The sequence below is a fragment of the Antechinus flavipes genome, chromosome 2 (assembly GCF_016432865.1).
Source record: "Antechinus flavipes isolate AdamAnt ecotype Samford, QLD, Australia chromosome 2, AdamAnt_v2, whole genome shotgun sequence".
In the NCBI taxonomy this organism is placed as follows: Eukaryota; Metazoa; Chordata; class Mammalia; order Dasyuromorphia; family Dasyuridae; genus Antechinus; species Antechinus flavipes.
In genome coordinates, this window is record NC_067399.1 from 234,741,427 (window position 1) to 234,763,028 (window position 21,602).

General features: G+C 38.8%; 1 protein-coding gene across 1 annotated transcript in view; it reads right to left on the reverse strand.

Annotated features, from left to right (window-relative positions):
* PREX1 (phosphatidylinositol-3,4,5-trisphosphate dependent Rac exchange factor 1) overlaps nucleotides 1-21,602 on the reverse strand; it is a 206,138-nt gene that overhangs the window by 100,939 nt on the left and 83,597 nt on the right. Inside the window, exons 3-5 of the mRNA XM_051976532.1 lie at nucleotides 19,076-19,198; nucleotides 11,065-11,169; nucleotides 8,016-8,117 (exon numbers count right to left, since the gene is read on the reverse strand). Of these exons, the coding sequence (XP_051832492.1) occupies nucleotides 8,016-8,117; nucleotides 11,065-11,169; nucleotides 19,076-19,198 (330 nt within the window). The remainder of the gene's footprint in view (nucleotides 1-8,015; nucleotides 8,118-11,064; nucleotides 11,170-19,075; nucleotides 19,199-21,602) is intronic.

Genomic DNA, 21,602 nt, shown 5'->3' on the forward strand with positions numbered 1-21,602 from the left:
CTTTTCTTCTCTTCAAACCAGACCAAACCAGACCTAACTCCACCTCCCAGTACCAAGGACAACAACCTGACTCTGTCCCATACCCTGATTTTTTTTTTCATTAAGGCCCAAGAGGCTGATAACCATTAGTTTTTAAAAGGTTAGGTGATTTGTTCAAAGACACACAATAAATTCAAGCAAAAAATAGAACCAAAATACCCCGACAGTCAAGTCCCCTCAAGTCCACCCATTTCCTGCTTCAGAATGCTATTTGAAAAGCAGTACATACAACTCCTGAAATCCCACCACCCACATCCTGGCTAGGCTCCTGATGGAGCCAGACAAAAGATTTCTGAATGGAAGTAGCGTCCCTAATTTTAGAAAATAAACAGAAGGAAGTGGCCAACTGTTCCACAGCTCCAACTAGGGCAGAAAAAATGGAGAACTGGGCTCCATCAGAAGTAGGAAAGCTTTAAGTCAACTATATGAAAAAACCCAAAGTGGCATTAATTAAACACTAGAATATATTTCCAATGCAATCATAGAATACAATATCTTAGAGCTGGGAAGAATGTCAGGTTATCGAGTCTCAATCCATTTTAGAGAGAGAAAAATGAGGATCAAGAAAGGGAGAGTGGCTTGTCCAAAGCTCTAGAGGTCTTCATTGGCAGGGTTGAGATCAGAAACTGGATCTCTTGATACTAAGATCTACTGCTGTTTCAAACGGACTCACTAGTTTCTGTGGTTTTACAGCGTGGCTAAATATTAGGGTTTCTAAGAAGAGAGGATGTACCCTCACTGCAGAGGATGTTACACCAATTGAGCTGGGCTTGTGGGCAAGATGGCTTATCTGTCCTCCAATAATATTTACAAAGAAAATACCCAGCCTGAACTTGGTCTTAGAATTCTCCAAAGATGGATTCCCCAACTAAGAGGTCTACGTTTATAAGAAATTAAGATCAAGCTAGGCATTCCAGGACACATTCAGCCAAGACCTTATTTCAGAAGCAAAAAAAAAAAAAAAAAAAAGCAAAAAAAAAAAAAAACAAACAAAAAAAAAAAAAAAACTAAGAGGGATTTTCTGATTAATTTTTCCCTCTCCAATACAATGACCAGAGGAAGAAATGGAAGAAAGGAAAAAAGCATAAGGAACAAGGGAGAACAAAAACAAAGGGGAGCAATACCAAAAAAGGAGAAGAGGCAGAGGAAAGGAAAGAGAAGAGTTTAGAGAAGAAAAAGGAAAGAAAGACAATGGGACCAAGTCCTATTCCCTATTCACTTTTCCCTGAGGGAGACAGAGCAGAGCAGGCTCAAGGCTCAGTGCTCTATACTGTTGTCCAATCAGCTTGGAAAGAGCTGTAGCTATTCCGATGAGGACAGAAGCCTTGCCCTATGGGTCTCCCCATTTATCTCCTGGGAACACCAGTAAAATCTAGTGCTAGGTTCTAAATTTGGCTATTGTTACCATCCTTATTGTCTACAGTGAATAAAGAACTTTAAAATTATAAATATTCATGTGTGATACTCATAACAACCCCCTGGAGCAAATTAAAGGAGTATTAATTCGTTTCTGGATGAAGAAACTAAGTCTCAGAGAGGTTGTTACTTCTCAATGTTACTACAAGCTGAACTGAACCAAGCCTACTGCTGCTCCTTCTTGTGGTGTTCCCTATCCATCAGATCTGTGAGTTTGTCCTGACAGTGTCTAAATCAGGAGAATATGTTGGTGAAGATGAGATAAGAAAACACTCTCCCCCTCCCCACTCATACCCTCCACCCAAAGAAACCCCAGGAATCATCCACTTCTAGGAGAAATGAAACAATGCCATACTTGAAATCTGCCAAAAAGCAAACTGTCTAGGAATAGATCCATGTTATAGAAATTACAAGCAGATCATATGTAGATGATTTAATGGCTCTCTTGGCTATTTCATTCTTCTGGATACAAAAGGCAAAAATCCTAAGATTAGTCATTTTCATGAGCCAAGGAGAAACAGAATCATACCTTGTTTAGAGTCTGAGTAATTTCCCATTTCCAAGTTTAATTTCCAATTTGACAAATGACAATACCACAGAATTTAGAGGTAGAAAGACATTTAAGAGATCACTTAGTCAAATAGTTCTCAAACTTTTTGGTTTCAAGAGCCCTTTAACACATTACTGAAGACCACCCACCCGCACTGTTTATGTGAATTATAACTAAGTTTACTATATTAGAAATTAAAATATTTTGAATTAAATAAACTAATTAAAAATCAAAATTAAAAGATTATGAAAATATTTTTGACTTAGCAAACTCCCTCAAATCTCAATGATAAATACTTAGGGTTACCTGGATCACAGTATTCTTATGTCTGCATTCTAAGGTCACCTTACAACTCTAATATCCTATTTTAATTCTTTTTTAGAGGAAGGTGGTGATACAGTATATAAAGGGCCTAAGTTCAGGAAGTACTAGATTAAAATGCAGCTTCTCACATTATATGACCCTAAAAGTCACTTAACCTCTCATGGCTACATCTGAAAAATGGAGAAAATAGTAACACCTACCTTGAAAGGTTGTTGTATAATCAAATGAAATAAGCATTTTTTGCAAATACAAAATCGTTTTGGCACAATTTCAAGCACACAGTTGGGGTTAATAAAGGTAATTTGTTAATAAGATTCCCTTTTCTGCCCACCATGCATAAGGATATGTGTTAAGATCCAATCTGAATATAAAATTCTGTGATCTACAGTCAATTCACATTGTAACTCTAACATTCTGATAATATATATATGTATATACACACACACATACATACATATATAGTATATATATATATATATATATATGCTATACTACAGTATATATAATATACTATATATGTATCTCTTGCAAACTCCTTCCTCAACCAATACCTTGAACATGGTAGACTTTCAATGTATTTTAAAATTTTATTTTAAAAACTTTTAATCATCATCTCCATCACGTTCTCACTTAGTTGAGATGAGTTACTTCACAGTCCTGTCATTAACCTCTCACCTGCTTACCAAAGACAAACAGATGGTGTGATCCAACCAACCTAATACAATGGCAATGGGCAGGATGTTAAGAAACAAAACACCTCTCTCAAGGCAGAGAGGCAAGATGCTGTGGTTGGCAGGGGGAGGAAGGGGAAAGGGAGACAAGAGAGGGAGTGGCCGGACTATCCTGGGGACAACAAAAATAAGGTTACAGAAGTCAGAGACTTCCTGTGCACCCTACAAATAAACAAGAAGGAAGTCAAAGAATCTTAAGAGTCTCAAAGTTGAAGAGTAGCACAGAACACAGAATGGAAGGCTGAAATTGAAGCTGGAGTTCAGCTCAGGACCTCTTTTTGAACAATAGGTTCTACATAAAGAAGTTCCTAAGGAGAATACATGAAACCCATGTGGAAAAGCAACTCCAACTGTCTCTCTCTGTCTCTGTCTCTTAGCCCCTCAAATGAAAGACAGAGACAGAAAGAGAATCTCTAAACTAAGTTCAAAGAGGGCTTCTATTCTAATTTTTGTGATTCACAGTTAAATGACTCAGTCCTCAAGACTAAATCATAAAAATAAATATGCTTGATATCTTTGACAAGAGGGGAAACATAGCAGCCAAAAGCAATATTTATATTGGGTATAAATAAATATCATGGAATAATAAAGTTGTCGAGACTATAGGGAATTTGCAGAAAGTCGGATAATCATGAAATGAGTAGGAAGAAAACAAATAACTGTGAAATGAAACAGACCTGCTGATGGCTTTACAGTCATCTGTTCTGATCAATGAAGTCAATGAACATTTAGAATGAACCAACACCATTCCCAATGTACTAAATGATATTGTAACAGCGGCAATTAACAAAAGAAATGCAATAAAAGTAGCTGGACCTAACTAAATCTAAAATCTAAACCTAAATCTATAAAATAGCCCTGAAAGAGTCAAAAAAAAGAAAAGAAAATATCAAGAAAAAAAAGATTTAAGCCACATCCCTTTCAAACAAATCCAAAATTCAGCTTCTATTACAAAACTTACAATAAAGGGGATTATAATTTCAATCTAATCTAACTCATTTCACTTTTTGGATAGCTTTATTTTTTTTAATTTTAAAGAAATTTGTTTTTTGTTTTTATATTAAATATCAAGCTTTCATTTGCCTCCACAGTGATTTAAGATATACCCTTTAAATCCAAGCAAAACAAGTCTAATCTTTTTCCCACATGGCAGTCCTTCAAATTCATGAAGTCAACTTTCATGTCACCCACTCCAAACCAAATCTCTCCAATTCTTTTAACAGATCCTTTTATGGAATTCACCCTTTTCTGTACACTTTCCAGCTTATAAATGCCCTTCCTAAAATGTGGTCCCCAGAATTGAACATAATAACCCAAATAATGAGAACAAGTACAATTTTGTACTAACATCTCCTTGGTCAGTCAGTTATTCAACAGGCAGTTATCAAGCCATTGCCAAGTCCCATATTAAGGGAGAATATGACCACTTTCTCTTAATACATGGCCTGTTTAGCTTTTCTGATTACTGTATTACATCTCGTTCAAATTTCAGTATAATAAAATTCCAGATCTTTTTCAGATGAACTGCTATCTGGCGAAGATACATACAACACTTTGTACTTTTGAATAAACAACAATATTAGCAAATTTATGGCAAATGAAAAGATATTAATAACTACATATGTGTGCTTTCTCATCACTATTAGTTCTTCTGAACTCATCATTGGTATCTTTGAAGAAAAACACAATAAAATAGACACTCTGATACTATATATAAACACTGTACCAAAACACTACAATTTTTTAGTAAAATTCTAGATCATTCAGGCAATCACACTGAAGAAATAAAAAATGCAGATTCCATCAAAAGGAAAGCCTAATCTTTCAGCATGCATATTTTGGGTAGGGTCTGCTGATGACCAGTGAAATGAAGACAGAATTCAGGAGGAAGATGATATCAGGAAAGATTTGATTTATTTCTTGAACTCCAATATTCCAACAGTATGTTATTTGGTTCAAATCATAAAATACCACAGTCTCAGAAGAATATAAACTTCAGGAGATCCAAGAGCAATAGAAAGACTTGTGGGAAAAGTATGCAAGCAAAATATATTACCAGGTTAAGTGTAAGTATGAAAAGTAGGGGGAAATACATACAATGGATCAAGGAGATGGGTCAATCAAGTATAGAAAGTAATATGTCAACAAGCATTTATCAAGTATCTACTATAAGCGAGGCATTGTGTTGGAAATAAGAATACAAAGAAATTTTTTATTGTCTCTGTTCACAATCTAATGAATCTAAGGAGTCAACAACCTATGTGTCATACAGGTATATTATAAAAGAAAAAGTTAGGCCTCTGGCTCACTTGACATTCTGAAGAAAGATCTGAAGAAAGAAATAAGAATCACACAGGAAAGTAAGAAACAACATCTATATATGCTAAAGACTTCACAAGTCTTATCGCATTTGACTTCACAAACAACTTGTGGGATAGGTGCTACTTCACAGACTGAGGAAACTATGAAGATTAAACTATTATTTACTATTGTCTATTGTTTACTATTGTCAGGGTTTCAAACGAATAATCTAGTTGTCTCTAAGCAATTCTGTTTAATGCCTCTGTTCTGTTCTAAAGTCTATTCAGATAACAAATATATATATGTAATATGCATTATATATATTTGTTGTTATCTGAACTTTTTTATCTATATAAAATTTTGGGATTTTCAAGGTAATTTACATTTTATCATTATGTCATCCCTAAGAGGAAGGTGCTGTTATTAATTCCCATTTTACAGATGTGGAATTAGAGGTAGAAAAGTTTGAAATGATTGTCTTTTCATTCATCACAGCTATTAAGTATCTGAAAAAAGATTTGAATTCGCTTCTTCTTGACTCTGTTCACTATACCTAAGCTGCCTCTTCAACTTATTTAGCTCTAACATTCTGTGGTCAAAGGTCCCTTCCAGCTCTAACATGCTGTGTTATTTGTTCTAGAGATTCTTTCATTCCAGACATTCTAAATTAAAAGTTTCCATTCAGCTCTAAGACTGTGTGTTCCAAGGTCTCTTCCAACTCTAATATTCTGTGATCCTTGTCTTAAGGTTCCCTTAAGGCCTAACTCTATACACTGAGGTCCCTTTCAGCTCTAATAGTCAACTGAATGATCTGCCTAAGTTAGTACTGACTACTATGTCCGACTATGGAAATAGACAAATAAAACACCTAAAATGAAGAATTTTATTTGAAAAAGAGTGAGAAAATACTAATTCCCTATTATGGAAACCCTGGATTATCCAGCCAAAATAGACCACAAAGTCTATTCTTGGGCAATATTAAAGTTAAGACTTTCTGGCTTTTTCCCAAAAGGCTGTCATTTCTCCATTTTTTGCTTTGTTGGTTCCCTCTCAGCCACCCACTCTCAACCTCGGCTGCCTGACAAAAAGGGCCAAAAATGAAGAGCCTAAGAGAGAGAGCTGGAAGGAGGAAGGTGTCATTGTCTGGGATCTGCTCCCCCTAACCTCTGCCTCTGATTTTTTTATTTAATGGGAAGTGAGGCCCAATTGTACAGATAAATAAATTGAGACCCAGAGAAGCAGAATCACACTAGCAATCCATTGGAAGGAATAGGTAGGGGGAATAGGTGAAAGAATCAGAGGATGTTAGGGCTAGAACAACATTTCAAAATCCAACTTCCTCAATTTACAAAGGAGGAAAGGCCCAGAGCAGAAAACCAACTTCCCCAAAGGTCATACTGCTAGTGAATATTTTATTTTATTTAAAATATTTATTCATTTAAATATTTAATTTATTTATTTTATTGGTAGGGGAGGGTACACCTAGGTTTCTCCAACTCCAACCACATCATAAACATACTGTGGGCTCTGCTGATCCAGGGTGAAGGACGGCCTTTAACGCACAACTGGAAAATTGGATAAAAGGATCAAGTCCCCCACAGTGCCAACAGTTCTCTCGTGCCACAGCTCTGCATAGGAGAGCCAGAAGCAGGGGCTCCCTGAGCAGATCCATCCGGAGAGAACGCCACGTCTCCCCGAGGTTTTCCCTGGCTTCCAGGGCACACTGCCCGAGTCTTTAAGGTCTTCAATAAACACAGTTGGAGGCTGAGAAATCAAGGAAGCAGCAACTGAGGGGAAGCCGGACTCTATAAAAATCGAGGAGGCTCTTTGTCAAGAATGCAAACCGACCCCTCGGCTTAATCGCTGCTTCCTGTGGGCTGTTTGCCCAATCCTCCTGCCGGGCCGTTCTCAGGCTCTCACCATCACTCAGAATAGCAGAACGGCAGGGTTGAAAGGGACCTCCGAGTCCTACCTGAATAGGAACCCCCTGTGCATCATCAATCCATCAGTCAATAGTGGCTTAAAAAGCACCTATTGGGAGCAATGTCAGGGATAGGCTGCCCACAAGGAGCTTACACACTCCATTAAGGCAAACACCAGGGCTGCACCGGCAAATGTTTAACAACAAGCTTTATGAAAAAGAAGAATTTGCCAAGAGTTCAATCTATACTATTCACACTTCTCCATCACTTTCTCAGCAAACAACCAAAAAACACTAATAAATCGGGCTCTGATCTGCAGCATTTCCAAATCCATCATCTCTTGATAGCCAATACAAGATGGCTCCAAAACACTCCCACATATGCAAGAGAACAGGGGCTGGGAGAGTGGGGAAAGCCCTCCCTGAAGCAGGACTGCAGCAGCTTTGAAGGAAAAACTAAGGCTTTCAAGAGGTGGAAAAGAAATTTATTGCAGGAATGGAGGAATAGCAAGATCCACTCCCCTATCCGTAGACCATCAAACAAAGAGATGCTGAGTCAAAGGGATACCTATGACCTGATTGCTCTTCAAGAGCCAATTCCCATGGCCATGTCTGCTCCCCCCACCCCTAACCATGTGGATGGTGATCTAACAATCAAGTGCTCCCATGGTCCTCCAGGACTGCAGAAGGTCTGTGAATCAAGACAAGGGAAGAGTAAAGATTTAAATGGTACCTTGAGGAGCAGAGGGTACTTGCAAATCCTCTGAATCGGCGTCAGCAGGTAGCCCTCCAAAGGGATATCTGTAGTCTTTCGGCCGCCTAAAAGCATACAGCTCTGCAACCAGATAAAAAGATAGACGTCACATCCTAGGTTCTCAAGTTCTTCCTCAAGGATACTCAACATGTTCTAAAATTCTAATATTCCTTTCTAGCTCTTACAATCATTGTTTTAAGACTCTTCCCAGCTGTAAGTTCCAAGATCCCTTCTAGAAAGAATCACAGATTAAATAGAAAGAACTTTTGAAGCTCTAGGCCCAAATCTTCCATTTCTTTAATTTTTTTAAAGAATGCTTTCATGATTTCAGATAAAAACAATTTTTAACTTTTTTTTTGAGTTCCTCTTCTTGAGAAGATAAGCACTTTGATGTAGATTATACCTGTGCATTCATGGAAAACATATTTGCATATTAGTCATATAGCTTTATTTTTATGTCATTAAAGCTATATTAGTCATGAAAAAGAAAACAAAGACCAAAACAAAAAAGAAAGAAATTCTGACTCCACCAGTTTTCTTTCTGAAAGGATCATACATCCTGGCATAAGTTCATGTAAGTCTTCCTGAGTTTTTCTGAAATCATCCTGCTTGTCATTTCTTATGGCATAATAGTATATTATATATTATATATGTTATAATATATTATATTATATATATAGTATTTTATATATATTATAGCATACTATATATATCAGCCATTCCCCAAGTAAGGCATCCCTTCAATTCTTGAATCCCAGTAATTTCCAATGCTTTGCCAACACAAGAGCAGCCATAAAATTTTTGTTTCCTATTTATGTATCCTTTTCCTTTTTCTTTCATCTCTTTGGGACACAGCCCTAGTAGAGCTATTTCTGGGTCAAAGAGTATATACAATTGCAAATTGCTCTCCAAAATACCAAACCCTTTCATTTTTACAACTGAGGAAAGTATAAGTAACATCAAAAGTGGGATTTCAACCACACAAGAGACAATATTTTTCTATGGTAATTAGAACACAGCTTAGAATACTATATATTCTAAGGTCTCTTCCAATTCTGTGTTCCTTTCCCATTGTGACTTTTTATTTTCTTTTTTTTAACTTAATTTTTTTTCAATTACATGTAAAGACAGTTTTTAACACTCAACAGGAAAAAACCACAAGAAAGAAAAAAAATTTATGCTTCAAAGATTTCTTTCTCTGTATGTGGATAGCATTTTCCATCACAAGTTCCCTGGAACTATCTTGGAATCATTGCATTGCTGAAAAGAACTAAGTTCATTGATTCTCATACAATGTTATTATTACTGTGTATGAAGTTCTCCTGGTTCTGTTCTCTTCATTCAGTATCAGTTCGTGTATCTAATTATTTTTGAAGAATTCATTCAGAACTGAACTATATGCTGCTATTAGGTCCCCCCACCAAATCTGATACTCTAGGATTCTATAACAAAATAGGACTCAGCCATTCTACCCAGCCTATCCTTGAACTTGAATCAATTCCTATCCAACATTACCTCACTCAATAAGGACCCTCTGGTCCAGGGCATCCTGCCCTTGAGATTACAGCTGCTATGGAATGCTGGGGCAGACCCTGGCTGGACAGCAAGGGCTTTGTGCTCGAGGGACAACACTTGTTCCAAAGGGCTCCTATGACGCCAGCTCAAAGCAGGGTAGGGAGGGGGCAGGAGAATCAGGGATGATTTTGCAGCAGCCACATAGGAACTGGGCAGATTCTGGACCTCTCTAGCTTAGAGAAATTCAAAGAATCATATCCTAATAGCCAGACAGAATCACCTTGCCTTTTGAGGTACAAACATTTTATGCCATTAAAGCTATAATGATCAGAAAGGACCATAACCATCAGATAGTTTTCAGGTGAAGGTCAGCCAAGGTCATTCAAAGCAGCAAAGCCAGGATTCCAACCTAGATCCAGTGTTCTTTCATTTATGGGAAGAGGGGACAGGAAAGCCAGGAGGACTCAACAGATGGTATGGGCTTCGGTTCCCCTTCGAGAATGCCCAACATGCCCCCTTTTGCCCCTTCAGGCATCTCCCCCAAGCTGCCACTTGGCAAATGGCAGTGAGGACTGGCAGGGGAGCCTCAAGGGGAGAGGCAAAGTAAAGAGAGCTGTGAAATTAGCAGTGTTCTCCTCCTCCATGGACATGATCCCAACTAACATCCGGATTCCCAAGGGAAAAAAAGGGGGCCAATAGTGCTTCACAGAATCATGACCCTTGGCAGAAGGACACAAGAAAAACAGACCCATGCTGTCCCATGGGGCCCCCGTTTCAAAGGGCTGCTCCATTAAAGGAGTTCTTTCAGGCTGCAGTTAAACCAAGCTGGACCATAAATGCTCTTAAATCAGGCGGATCTCACTCTATTCTTGCCTAAATGGGTTAGGTGCCTGAAGGGATAACCTACCCAAAAACGACCAACTCTAAGACACTATTGACCTTCCCAATTCCACTCTTGAAAAGCACCTCAAAATTCATTACTTTTTCAAGCTTTACTATCCTTCCCAAAGATGGGAGAAAAGGAGAGAAAAGGAAAATATTCAGAGAAACAAAAAACAAAAAATCCTCTATGAGCAGGAAACCTTTCTACAAACATCCTTATGTGAACAAACAATTTCTGTTTTAATACTGCTAGTGATGAAAAGCTCAATTTCTCAAGGTTAGCAATTCCACTGCTGAACAGCTGTAATTATTCATTCTTCCTAATATTAAATTAAATCTTCTACAAAAGTCTGAGTTCTGCCTTGTGGGGCCAAGTAGAACACATTTAATTATTCTATTATGTGAAGATGCTTCAAATATTTGAAGGGAGCTATCATCAGTGCAGTCAATCATTCGATTAATCAAGAGCATTTATTCATTATTTCTTGTGTGCCACATATTGTATGAGGAACTAGTGGTACAAAGATAAAGTGCTAGTTGCTCTCAGGGAACTTATAGTCCCCTTTATGATACCCTGAGAGGATCAAGGAGTCCCCATTCAAGTGAGAGAAATGGAGTAAAGCATACATACCAACAGAAAGGCTCGGATGGCAGGTATCTTGTTCAGTTCCATGAGGAGTCTCAAAGCCTTCTCATGATTACTGCAATATTCCTCATACACACAGAATTTGTCCTTCTGTTTTAAAAAAAAAAAAAAAAGTACACTCCTGTAAGAAAAGGGGAGGATAACCTTTGAGTTAGAATAGATACCTCTGATTTGGGAGGATAAAAAGTTAAGAGGATCCAGAAAACTGAGTAGCTTAGCAGAGAAGCTCTACTTCCATATACAAATATTCTTTTTTGACTTGTCCCCCCTTCCCCCATTTAAAGGAAGAACATCAAATCCCCATCATGTTCTCATAAAAGCTTAAAAATTAGCTGATAATAGAATTAATTTTTTTTTCCCGAGGCAATTGAAATTAGGTGACCTGCCTAAGGTCACACAGCTAAGAAGAAGTGTTAAGTGTCTGAGACCACATTTGCACTCAGGTCCTCCTGACCTCAGGGCTGGTGCTCTATCCACTACTCCACTTAGCTGCCCATGATAATAGAATTATTTTTTTTTTAAATAGCCCTATGAAGATACTAGAGGGCAAATTCAAAAATCATCTGGTAAAAAAAAAAGATCATCTACTCTATGGATGAGAAGGGAGGAAGAGCTTTTCACAGCATTAATCAATGGCCAAGGCAACACATGAACCCAAGTCTTCTAATCTTTCTGAAGGTCTTAAGAAGCCCTAATACTTCAGCCTAGAGAACTGGCCAAAGTTGGTCTAAAACCCAATAGCTATACAAAACAACTTAAAATTCTGAGACAATTTTCTTTTATCCATATTTCCAATGACCTTTCATTGTTGAATATTCATTACCTCTTATGAATAAACTGTGTGGAAAGAATTGGATTCAAATTCCAATTGACATTTACCAGATGTGTGACCCCAGACAAATCATTTAACTCCTTTGAGTCTTTTAAAATGGCACAATGCCAACAACTGGGAAACAAATTAGGGAATATGAATATGATAGAATACTATCATGCTACAAGATATGATGAAGAGGATGGTTTCAGAAAAACCTGTAAATTCTTCTATGAACTGATGCAAAATCAGGAAAACAATTTATTTACAGGAATAATATTGTAAAGATAAATAACTTAAAAACTGTGGCACTCTGATCAACACAATGACTAACACCACAATTCCTGATGATCTTCAGATAGAGAAGTAATCTACTCCAGTGCTGCTGACTGAAACATGTTTTCTTTTCTTTCTTTTTTCGGACTTAGCTAATGTGGGAATTTATTTTGCATGACTCTACGTATTTGTAATCGGTTTTGTTTTTCTTGCCTTCCCAATAGTTGAGAGGGTTTTGGGGAGGAAGAGAATTCAGGACTGAAAATAAAAGAAAATTGAGTTATTGAGAGGAAAAGTAAGTAGGGGGGAGGGGAGGACACCAATCTGGAAATGACTGTAATGTAAAAACTGAAGACACCAGCAAAATTTATTTTTAAAATGTAAAGTAAACAGACCACAGAGATAAAAATGACACACTATATCTCATAGGACTGTTATGAACTGCTTGTGAACTGCTTGCAAGATTTACAGAACTACAAGATGAGCTATTATGAAAAGCACAGACATACTTTTTGATTTAGTGTTTTCAAAAACAAAAATGAAAAATTATGAACAAATTTCAAAATGAAATATGAAAGCTGTTAACATTTATACAGGTGCTTGAATTGGGTACCAAAAAATGGCAGGAACGACCAAAAGATTATGAAATGCTGGGTTCCCAGGGCTGCCACTGATACCAGTGCTAGCCTAGTACCTATTCCTTTATATGCTAGGTCTACACGCAGAAAGTAGGTTGCTATTCTGCTCCATGTCACAAAACTTGAGAAAGATCAAGCTCCAAGCTTTCTGTTCTCACCCATTAGTCTGGTAGATGGAGTCAGAGAGATGGCAATAAGCTGTCACATATGGAGATGGAATATACTCTGCCTTGCATCTTCCTTTAGTCTCAGGAAATAAAAAATAAGCTCTAGGAAGGAGGGGAATGGCCCAGATTCTACTATTCCCTTCACCATTACTAGACTGGGGCCTCCATTCCAGCTCCTCCAAACCCAGCAACTAGATTTGTTCTCCTAACCCTTAAACCTAACCACATGTCAAGATGTTACCCCGTTCTAGGGTGTTCTTATTTCAATAAGAACGTAAAGTAGCCCCAATTCAGCCTTCCACCACCGTGGATCCTACAGAGGATCCTCAGAGACCAACATTTCTGAGGATCAGTGCCTACGACAGCAAGCATGAGCCAGGTCCCTTCGGTCCCTAATCATCAAGTACATTACTGACCCAGACACCCCATCCAATCTCCTTTTTGAGCTCAGAATGATTCCACTCAGGTGTCAGTGATCTAATTCATTCAGGAACATCCCAAGATCTTCTACTGAGATCAACCAGAAACTTCATTTCTGCAGTCACAGTATCCATCCATTCATATCATATCCTCCATATCACCCTGTCCAATCATCAACTAGCCTCGAAGTCAATCATCCTTCTTTACTCTAAATCTGACTTCTAATCTCTTTCTGCCAACATATTTTGACCAAGAGCCAAGACCAAGCAATCTGATCTCCCCTAACATGAGCATAGGGGATAAAGTAAGAAGAAAGCGAGACCTGGAATTGGACCTGGGCAAAGCTAGCCACAACATCTGGATCTGCAAAAACAAGGCTTCCCTGATGATCAGTGCACTGCAGAGAAGAAAGAACTGAAAATAGGATATGATGATGATCTATAAGAGTGAGAGACATTGCCTTGGGCCTAGAGGCAGTAAGAGGATTTTGAGCTGCTAAAATCTCACTCTTCTGCTCCAACACAAGGCTAGATCTATAAACAGATACCTACCATAGAATGTATTTGATGGTTCTAATTGCCTCAAAATTTTCTGTCCCTGACTTGCCTAAATGCCTTAAATCCCTACCATTGATCAGTCCTGAAAAACTGCTGTGAAAAAAAATTACACACTGAACCTTTGTCAGCCATTAACACTTTAATAGTAAAGATCTGGGTTCAAAACCTAGCTCACTTTAGACAAGTACTTTAATAGATGAATGAGGCGATTAGACTTAATGATGTGAATCAGTCTTGTATTGCTAAAATCACACATTTCTAAGAGACATGAGAACAAAATACTGTGTTTCAAGTCACAGGGTCCAGATCCTACTATGTATGTGACCTTGAAAATAATCACTTAGCCTCTCTGGGTTTGTCCTCTCAGCTAGAAAAATAAAAGAATTGGACTAGTTGAACTGCAAAGCCCCTTCCAGCTCCAAATCCTATTATCTATGATATAGGATTAGCTTGCTTTTCCCTGAGTGGCTGAGGCATAGAGCCCAGTGGGAGAAAAAGGAATAATAATGAAAGGTTACATTTCTACCCCATTCCTGGGTATTAACACAAGGATTCTAGTGAAGTATCATTATTCTAATTTTACATAAGCGGAAATTGAGGACCTGGGGAAAGGGAAGTGGTAAGTAGCTGCCAGGACTTAAGTCTAACTATCCTGACTAATCAAGGTCTCCACCCACTAAACGATACTTTACTATATCTAAAGGGTCAAGAGTATGGGAGGCTTGAATGTGGCTAGCTAGCTGTTGTCCAAATTTAGCTTCTGTGTCATCACAGGCAAATCACTCCGTCTTTTTGTCTGTTTCTACATCTGTAAAATGAGGGTAACAGTACCTACTTTCCAGAGCTGTTGTGAGATAATAACTATAAAGTACTTATCACAGTGCTTGCCATATATCAAAATTTTGATTTTTATTGTTGTAGTTATTAAGTCTAAGCACAGTCTAAGGGAGAAAAAGCAGCAAGTTAATAGTAAATTCACTAGAGTACCTGAAGGTTGCAAGACTTGATGGAGGCAGAGAAAGGACAAGATAGCAATAATAAATAAGCAGTTGGGCAGTGGTGGGAGCACCCAGTCTGGAGTCAAGAAAACCTGACTTTAAATATGGCTTCAGACATTTACTAGCAGTCACTTAACTCACTGCCTCAGTTTTCTCATCTATAAAATGAGCTGGAACAGCAAGTGGCAAACCACTCCAGTATCTCTGCCAATTAAACCCCAAATAAGTTGGACATGAAACAAAAAACAACAATCCCATGATGTCACCTTGCATGCTGAGTACTCGGTACAGAGCACTGCACATTACAAATACCCTGTCCTCAGGGAGTTCACATTCTAACTGGAAAAGACAATATACAAAAAGGAGCTTAAAGGGGAGGAAAAAGAGAGAGACTGAAAAATGGTGGGACTGAAAAAAGGAACTGAACTACCTTCAAAATTAAAGGCAAAAGTTCCTCATCTTTTGCCAGCTTCCACAAAAGCACAGACTGGGCTGCTAACTCAGAAGAATGGGCCATCACCCTCTGCCCCCTTCCCCTTACCAACCTCCTGCAACCTCACCTTCTGTCTACAAGAACTCCTACGGACTCCCACTGGCTCTTCTGGAAGTTGCTAAGAGGGCCTTATGTTTCTTAATCATTCCCCTAGCAGCTTTCCATTCAGACACACACACACACACACACACACACACACACACACACACACACACACAGGCTCTGCAGGAGACTGAGGGAAAGGAAGAAAAGGGATTTCCTCTCTTCAGAAGGACAGTGAAAAGTTCTACATGTGGGACCCTTTTTAGGAAACAGTTTTTTTTAATTTATAAAATGAGAGGTGTCTCTCTGATGGTCACCTTCCGGCTCTCACATCCTGAGTTTTGTCATTCTTTGTTCTAAGGCCACTTTCATTTCTAACATTTTGGTCCAAGACACTAGAAACTGCTCTGACAATCCTGGTTTGAAGGTCCATTTCAGCTCTGATATTCTAAGTTTTAAGGTCTCTTTCAGCTCTAAGTTCCTCCCACTATGAAATAGTTCCCCCCTTTAGGACTTGGGGTACCAAGAACTAATATTCCTGAGGCTCAAGAAAGTTATATTTATCACCTGACAGCATACCCTCTGCTAAACCCAACCCAACACAATAAACATGTATATTCTGCTGCTCTTTTATTGAGTGTTCTCCAACTGTTTTTCATACACGAGACCCCCACAAATATGAAAACTATGCTTTTGACGACTGAGTGTCTCAAGTGTTTAATTTCCTCCCTGGTACCCTGCATGGATCTTTGTTGTTTTCTCTTTTTTTTCCCTCATGAGGAAACTAGCAGTTACATAATGACAGATGTTGGTCATGGGGGTTGGCAAAGGAAAGCCTAAAAAGAAAGGGGAAAAAAAAAAAGGAGATGAGCAGAAGAAACGGCAGCTGCTGATGAGGGACAGCTGTGGCAAAGAGTGAGTCTTGCTCAGGGCCTGGTACAGACATATTCAGAAGCAGCTGCCATAGCATAGGACATATTCTATGGGAATAGAGGCCCCCTTTAATCTACTCCCCCCTCTTGCTCTACCCCCAGACCACCCTCACAGAATATGAGTCAGTCAATGGATGTCATCCATGCATCCATAATGAGTCAGGGACTCCTTCCTTGGAGGGCCCGTGAGGATGGATTTTGTCTCTCCCACTTTTGGGGTACTGTACCAGCCTGCTCCCCCCACTTTGTCCCCAAGCTTCTCCTGCCCTCCAATGCACTCAGTATCTTCTACCAAGTCATCCCTATCTCTAGGCCCAAGCTCACACAGCTCATCTTATGAGCAAATTAGTCTTCCTCTCTGGACCTGCTGCAAAATTTATAAAGTTGGAATAAGCTGATGTCTAAGGCATTATTCTCCAAGAAGAAAGAGATGGAGAATCCTGAGAATAAAGCTGAAGGTTTAACTCTCCTCTTCCTGCTGAGCTGGAGAAGAATTAGGGATGCATCAAGAGACACGCAGAGCAGAAGGAAGAAGTCTGATGGGTAAATGAGTCTTGGGAAGACTCATTGGGAAGCGTGTGGTCAAGCCATCAAAGAGCTGACTAAAGCAAATGCCTTTTCTCTAGCTAATGCACTGATCTGATGTGACAAGTTGTCTATGAAGGGATTGAGAAAAGGGATTCAGGGCACTAAGAGAAGGCCCAGGGGCCATTATCGTGCCTAATGTTTCCAGGCTCCAGCAAGCCAACAGGATTCATCAGTGATGAAAGGATCAAAATGGAAGGGACCTTTGAACACAGAAATTTCAAAACTGGAAAGGACCTTCAAACAAGGAATGTGTAAACTGGAAGAGACCTGAGAACATAGGATGTCGAAGCTTGGAAGGACCAGGAGGATGCCACAGAAAGAACAGTAGATTTGTTAAAATTTCTAATTCGGCTCTTCCTACATTATCTGGCCTTAGGCAAATAAAATAACTTCTCTAAGAATCAATTTTATCATCTGTAAAACTGGGGGAGAGATTGTCCCTTACAATTCTAAATCAATGATCCTAATAGCTCAATCAATTAATTAACCACCAAGTGCTATGCTAGACACTGAGGATACAAAGATAAAAATGAAATTATCCCTGCCTTCCAACAGTTTATGTTTTATATAAATAACTAACTTGTACACAAAAAAAGTATACATGTAATAGATATAATATGTCCAATCCCAATCAGTCTCTTGAGCTGTAGTCCCATATTACAAACTGCCTTTGGCAATTTCAAACAAGATATTTCTCTAAATATCTCCTAAAGGACATGCCTTTATTCTTTATTCTTTTCTCAAAGATACTTCCCCCTTGCAAATTAACATTACTACTGAGGGGACAATCACCTTCCCAGGTGCATCCACTTTTCCAATTCACCCTCAGTCACCCCAAATATACTGGCATTGTTTCTTCCTCTCCACTCTAATAGCAATCACCCTAGTCAGAGCCCTTCATCAGCTGGGACTAGTTCAATTGCCTCAAGCTTCACTTCACTAATCTAGGCTGCACTCAGCAGCCCCAGTGATTTTTCTAACCTGTAGGTCTGACCATGTCACCCTTCCAGACCCTCAGCGGCTCCCTGTGACCTCAGAATCCTGTTTAAAGCTTTTCAGCACCTGAGGGCCCCTACCTAACTTTCCAGCCCAAACAGCACAGCCCTATTTGCTGTACCTCAGACATATCTGGAATGCCCTTTTTCTTCAACTCCATCCCTGAGTCTCTTAGCCTAAGCTCAAATGCTACTTTGTGCAGGCTATTCTCAGCGCCCTCCCCTCTCAGAATGCCTTCCATCCACCCTGTACAGATCTTTCTATGTCCTTTCTTCCATCAGAATGTGAGTTCTTCAAACACAGGGCTTGGCATAGTGCCTGAAATACATTGAAATTAAGAATTCTAAGAAATGGAAAAGAAGTGGGAGGACCGTTTTGTACAAGGGACAATCTGTGGAAAGGAATGGAGATAACATTTATATGAAGGAAAATTTAAATCAGTTTAGCTGGACTATAAAATTCTTCATGAGAATTAACATATAATAAGTCTGTGTAGTCAGACCTGTGTTTAAATAATATCATTCTGGCAACTGAGTGGAGACAATTAAGGAGAGAGGAGATAAGGGGCTTAGGATGGTGATTATATGAATAGAGAGAAGGGAACAGAGTTTGAGGGGAGATGGGATTGGTAAATCTCAGCAGCTGAGGAGTCAGGGGCAAGATTTCCATTTGACCTAAGGGCAATAGCCCAGTCTGTACTTTTCCCTAGAGAAAAAGAAAGTCTTTGTTTCATAATCTTATTCCAGTTTTTCAATTCAGGAAGCTGGTACCTTTGGAGAAATAGAGCAGGTTCTCTGCATAAAGGGAAAAGGGCAGACTTTCTAAAAATACATCCTTGCTGAGGTGGATTTGAGGCCCTTTTTATTGTCTCTGGCCAAGAATGGTTCTCCCATGCTGGCCCCCTCTTTCCAGATTTTTCCAATCCCTAGAAAAGATAAGGCTTGCTTGCCCACCCTTGAAAGAAGAAAAAAGGGCAGCTGAGCAGAAAAAGGGGAGAACCGGGAAGGGAGGAGGAGTGGGGGGAAGAGAGACAGTGAGAGGAAGCTCCTAGCCAACACAGCCATTGAACTTTACTCACAAATTTTAAGAATACATTTCCAAGTTCATGCTGACTCTGAGGCTCGGGTTGTAAACTAAACTCCAAGGCATTCAGGAATTCCTTATGAACCTCCAGGATGTCTTCAATGTTGGAAAAGAGAATCTAAGGGGAAACAGAAAGTATTATATTAGTTGGGGTCAAAAGAGTAGAGACTCAAATTAAAATAAATTTCCAAATATTCCTGAGTCCAAGATCACAGGTACTAAGCATTAAGGCCATTTCTAATTACAAACCTGGGACTCTTCTCTTGGTTCTAGCCCTCATGGACCTCACTGTTTGAGTAAGCAAAAAAAAAAGTCCAAATACCTAAAAGACAAGTCATTAACAAAGAGAAAAGTGCAAAACAAAAGTCATTTGAGTTGCTGGGGACAACATTAAAAAGAGGCAGTGAACAAAGGATATTTGAGGTAGAAGGAACAATGTGAAAAAAGAAGGGTAGAAGCATAATGGGGGGGGGGGGGAGATAGTGCATAGTGATGCAGTTTGGTTAAAGTATGAAGGGCAATAATGTGAAAAATTGGAAATATTATGAAAATTGGAAAAGGAAGAGGATGTCTCACTTGACATCATATTGGTCAAATTGGGAAGGGTCTAGACTAAAGAGTTCAAATTTTACTAATAAAGCAATGAGGTACAACTTGTTTTTAATAGAGAATCATGCATAAGAAATATATTCCAGCAGAAGTAGAAAACATGAATTAGCAAGCAGAGAAGCCTTCTAATTGTAGGGAGGTTACTGCAACAGTACAGGGAGAAATAATGAGGGATTGTTCTACAGTGTTGAGTGTAGGAAAACAAGAGGTGTTGGATAGGTGGAAGCTATAGAATTTGTAATTAACAGAATATTTGAAGCAAAGGAGATAAAAAGATTATTGATGTGGTTGAATGAAGCAGTTAGTGATGGCACCAAGGGTGTGCATATGGGACAATGGTACCAAAGACAGAAATTTGGAGGAGTGAATTTAGAAGGAATGGTTAATAAGCCTGGCTATTATATCTCCAGAACTTCCAACCCTTGGATTCCCAATTCCCTTATTGGTAACCACCTCATCTGGCCCACCATTTCAGACCAGCCTTCTTCTTGGTTATCTTTCTAATCTCTTTTTTCCAGTTCTAGAATCCTGATCAGTGCAGGGACCTCCCTAAAGGTCCCTTTCACTAGCCCAATAATTTTCATGACCTTTCCCAGGCCAACATTTGGCCTAGATATGCAAGATCACCCTTTTGGAATGTAAGCTTCCTGATGGCACAGTCTCCGATAGTTTAACAGTGCTCAGCACATAGTAAGTACTTAGTGAATGCTTTTTTGCTCATTTATTTGTCCTTAGGCAATCTAAGTGAAGTTCAGAAGAGAGTCTGGGGCTAAAAGTGAGGATCTAGGAATCCTGCATTGAAGTGGTCATTGAAGGCAAGGGGGTAAATGAGATAGAAAAGGGAAGAAGAGGGATAGAGAGAAAGAGAGACAAAGGGCAGAGAAAAAGGGCAGGGAGAGATAGAAAAAAGAGAGAGAGAGAGATGTCAGACATAGAAAGAAAGAGTAACATATACATTAAAAGGTTACCAAAATGAAGAACCAGGAAAGAAAACAAGAGGAGAAATTATAAGAGAGGCAAACAAAAAGCAAATTAGAGCTGAATCTGAAGGAGATAGTGTCTAGGAGGAGGACAATGGCTTGCATCCTCCTTCCTCTATCCCCACAACCACCATCCAGGTCAGACCTTTATTACCATTCTTCCCCCCAATCCCTCCAATAGCCTCCTAACCATTTCTCTCCTCCTCCATTTTCACCCTATAACAAACTATTCTCCAAAGGAATTTTCTTTATTCACAGATCTGGCCGTGTCACAATTATCTTAAAACCCTTAAAATTTCTTACTATAGGAAATTTCAAACTCCTTAGCCTGCCATTCCATGTCCCAGCACATTCTAGCTCTCTCCTGCCTGCCATACCCATCCTGACAATGCTTTGTTAGCTGCAGATCCTTTCGAATGTCTACCTCAACCCTAACTAGCTCTTAAAGCATTTTAACTCAAGTGCTATTTCTTCCCTGAAGCCTTCTTCCTGCCAAATTAACAATAACTATTCATTTCCAAAATCTCACCTGGAGTATTATAGTAGAAAGTCATATTAAAGACCTACTATCTACTATCATTAATCTTTATTCAGTTTCTGAATTTAGAACTTGGGATTTAAAAAAATGAAGTTAAAAATTGTCTTGTAATTGAGAAAACACTATTTTTAAGAGACTTCAGTTTCCTCGTCTGGAAAATGAGTATTATAAAATTATTATTATATTAATATAAAGTATTATAAAAATCTCAAAATGAGATTTTTATGGAAAGAGCTTTAATTGATATAAGGTGTTTTATATTTTAGTTACATGCATATGTCATAGTTGCCTACTACAGCATGAGCTCTATGAAGGCCAAGAATGGGTATAACTAAACTTTCTATCTCCCTCTGCACTTAGTACAGTACTCACAAGGTATTGCATAAACAAATTGA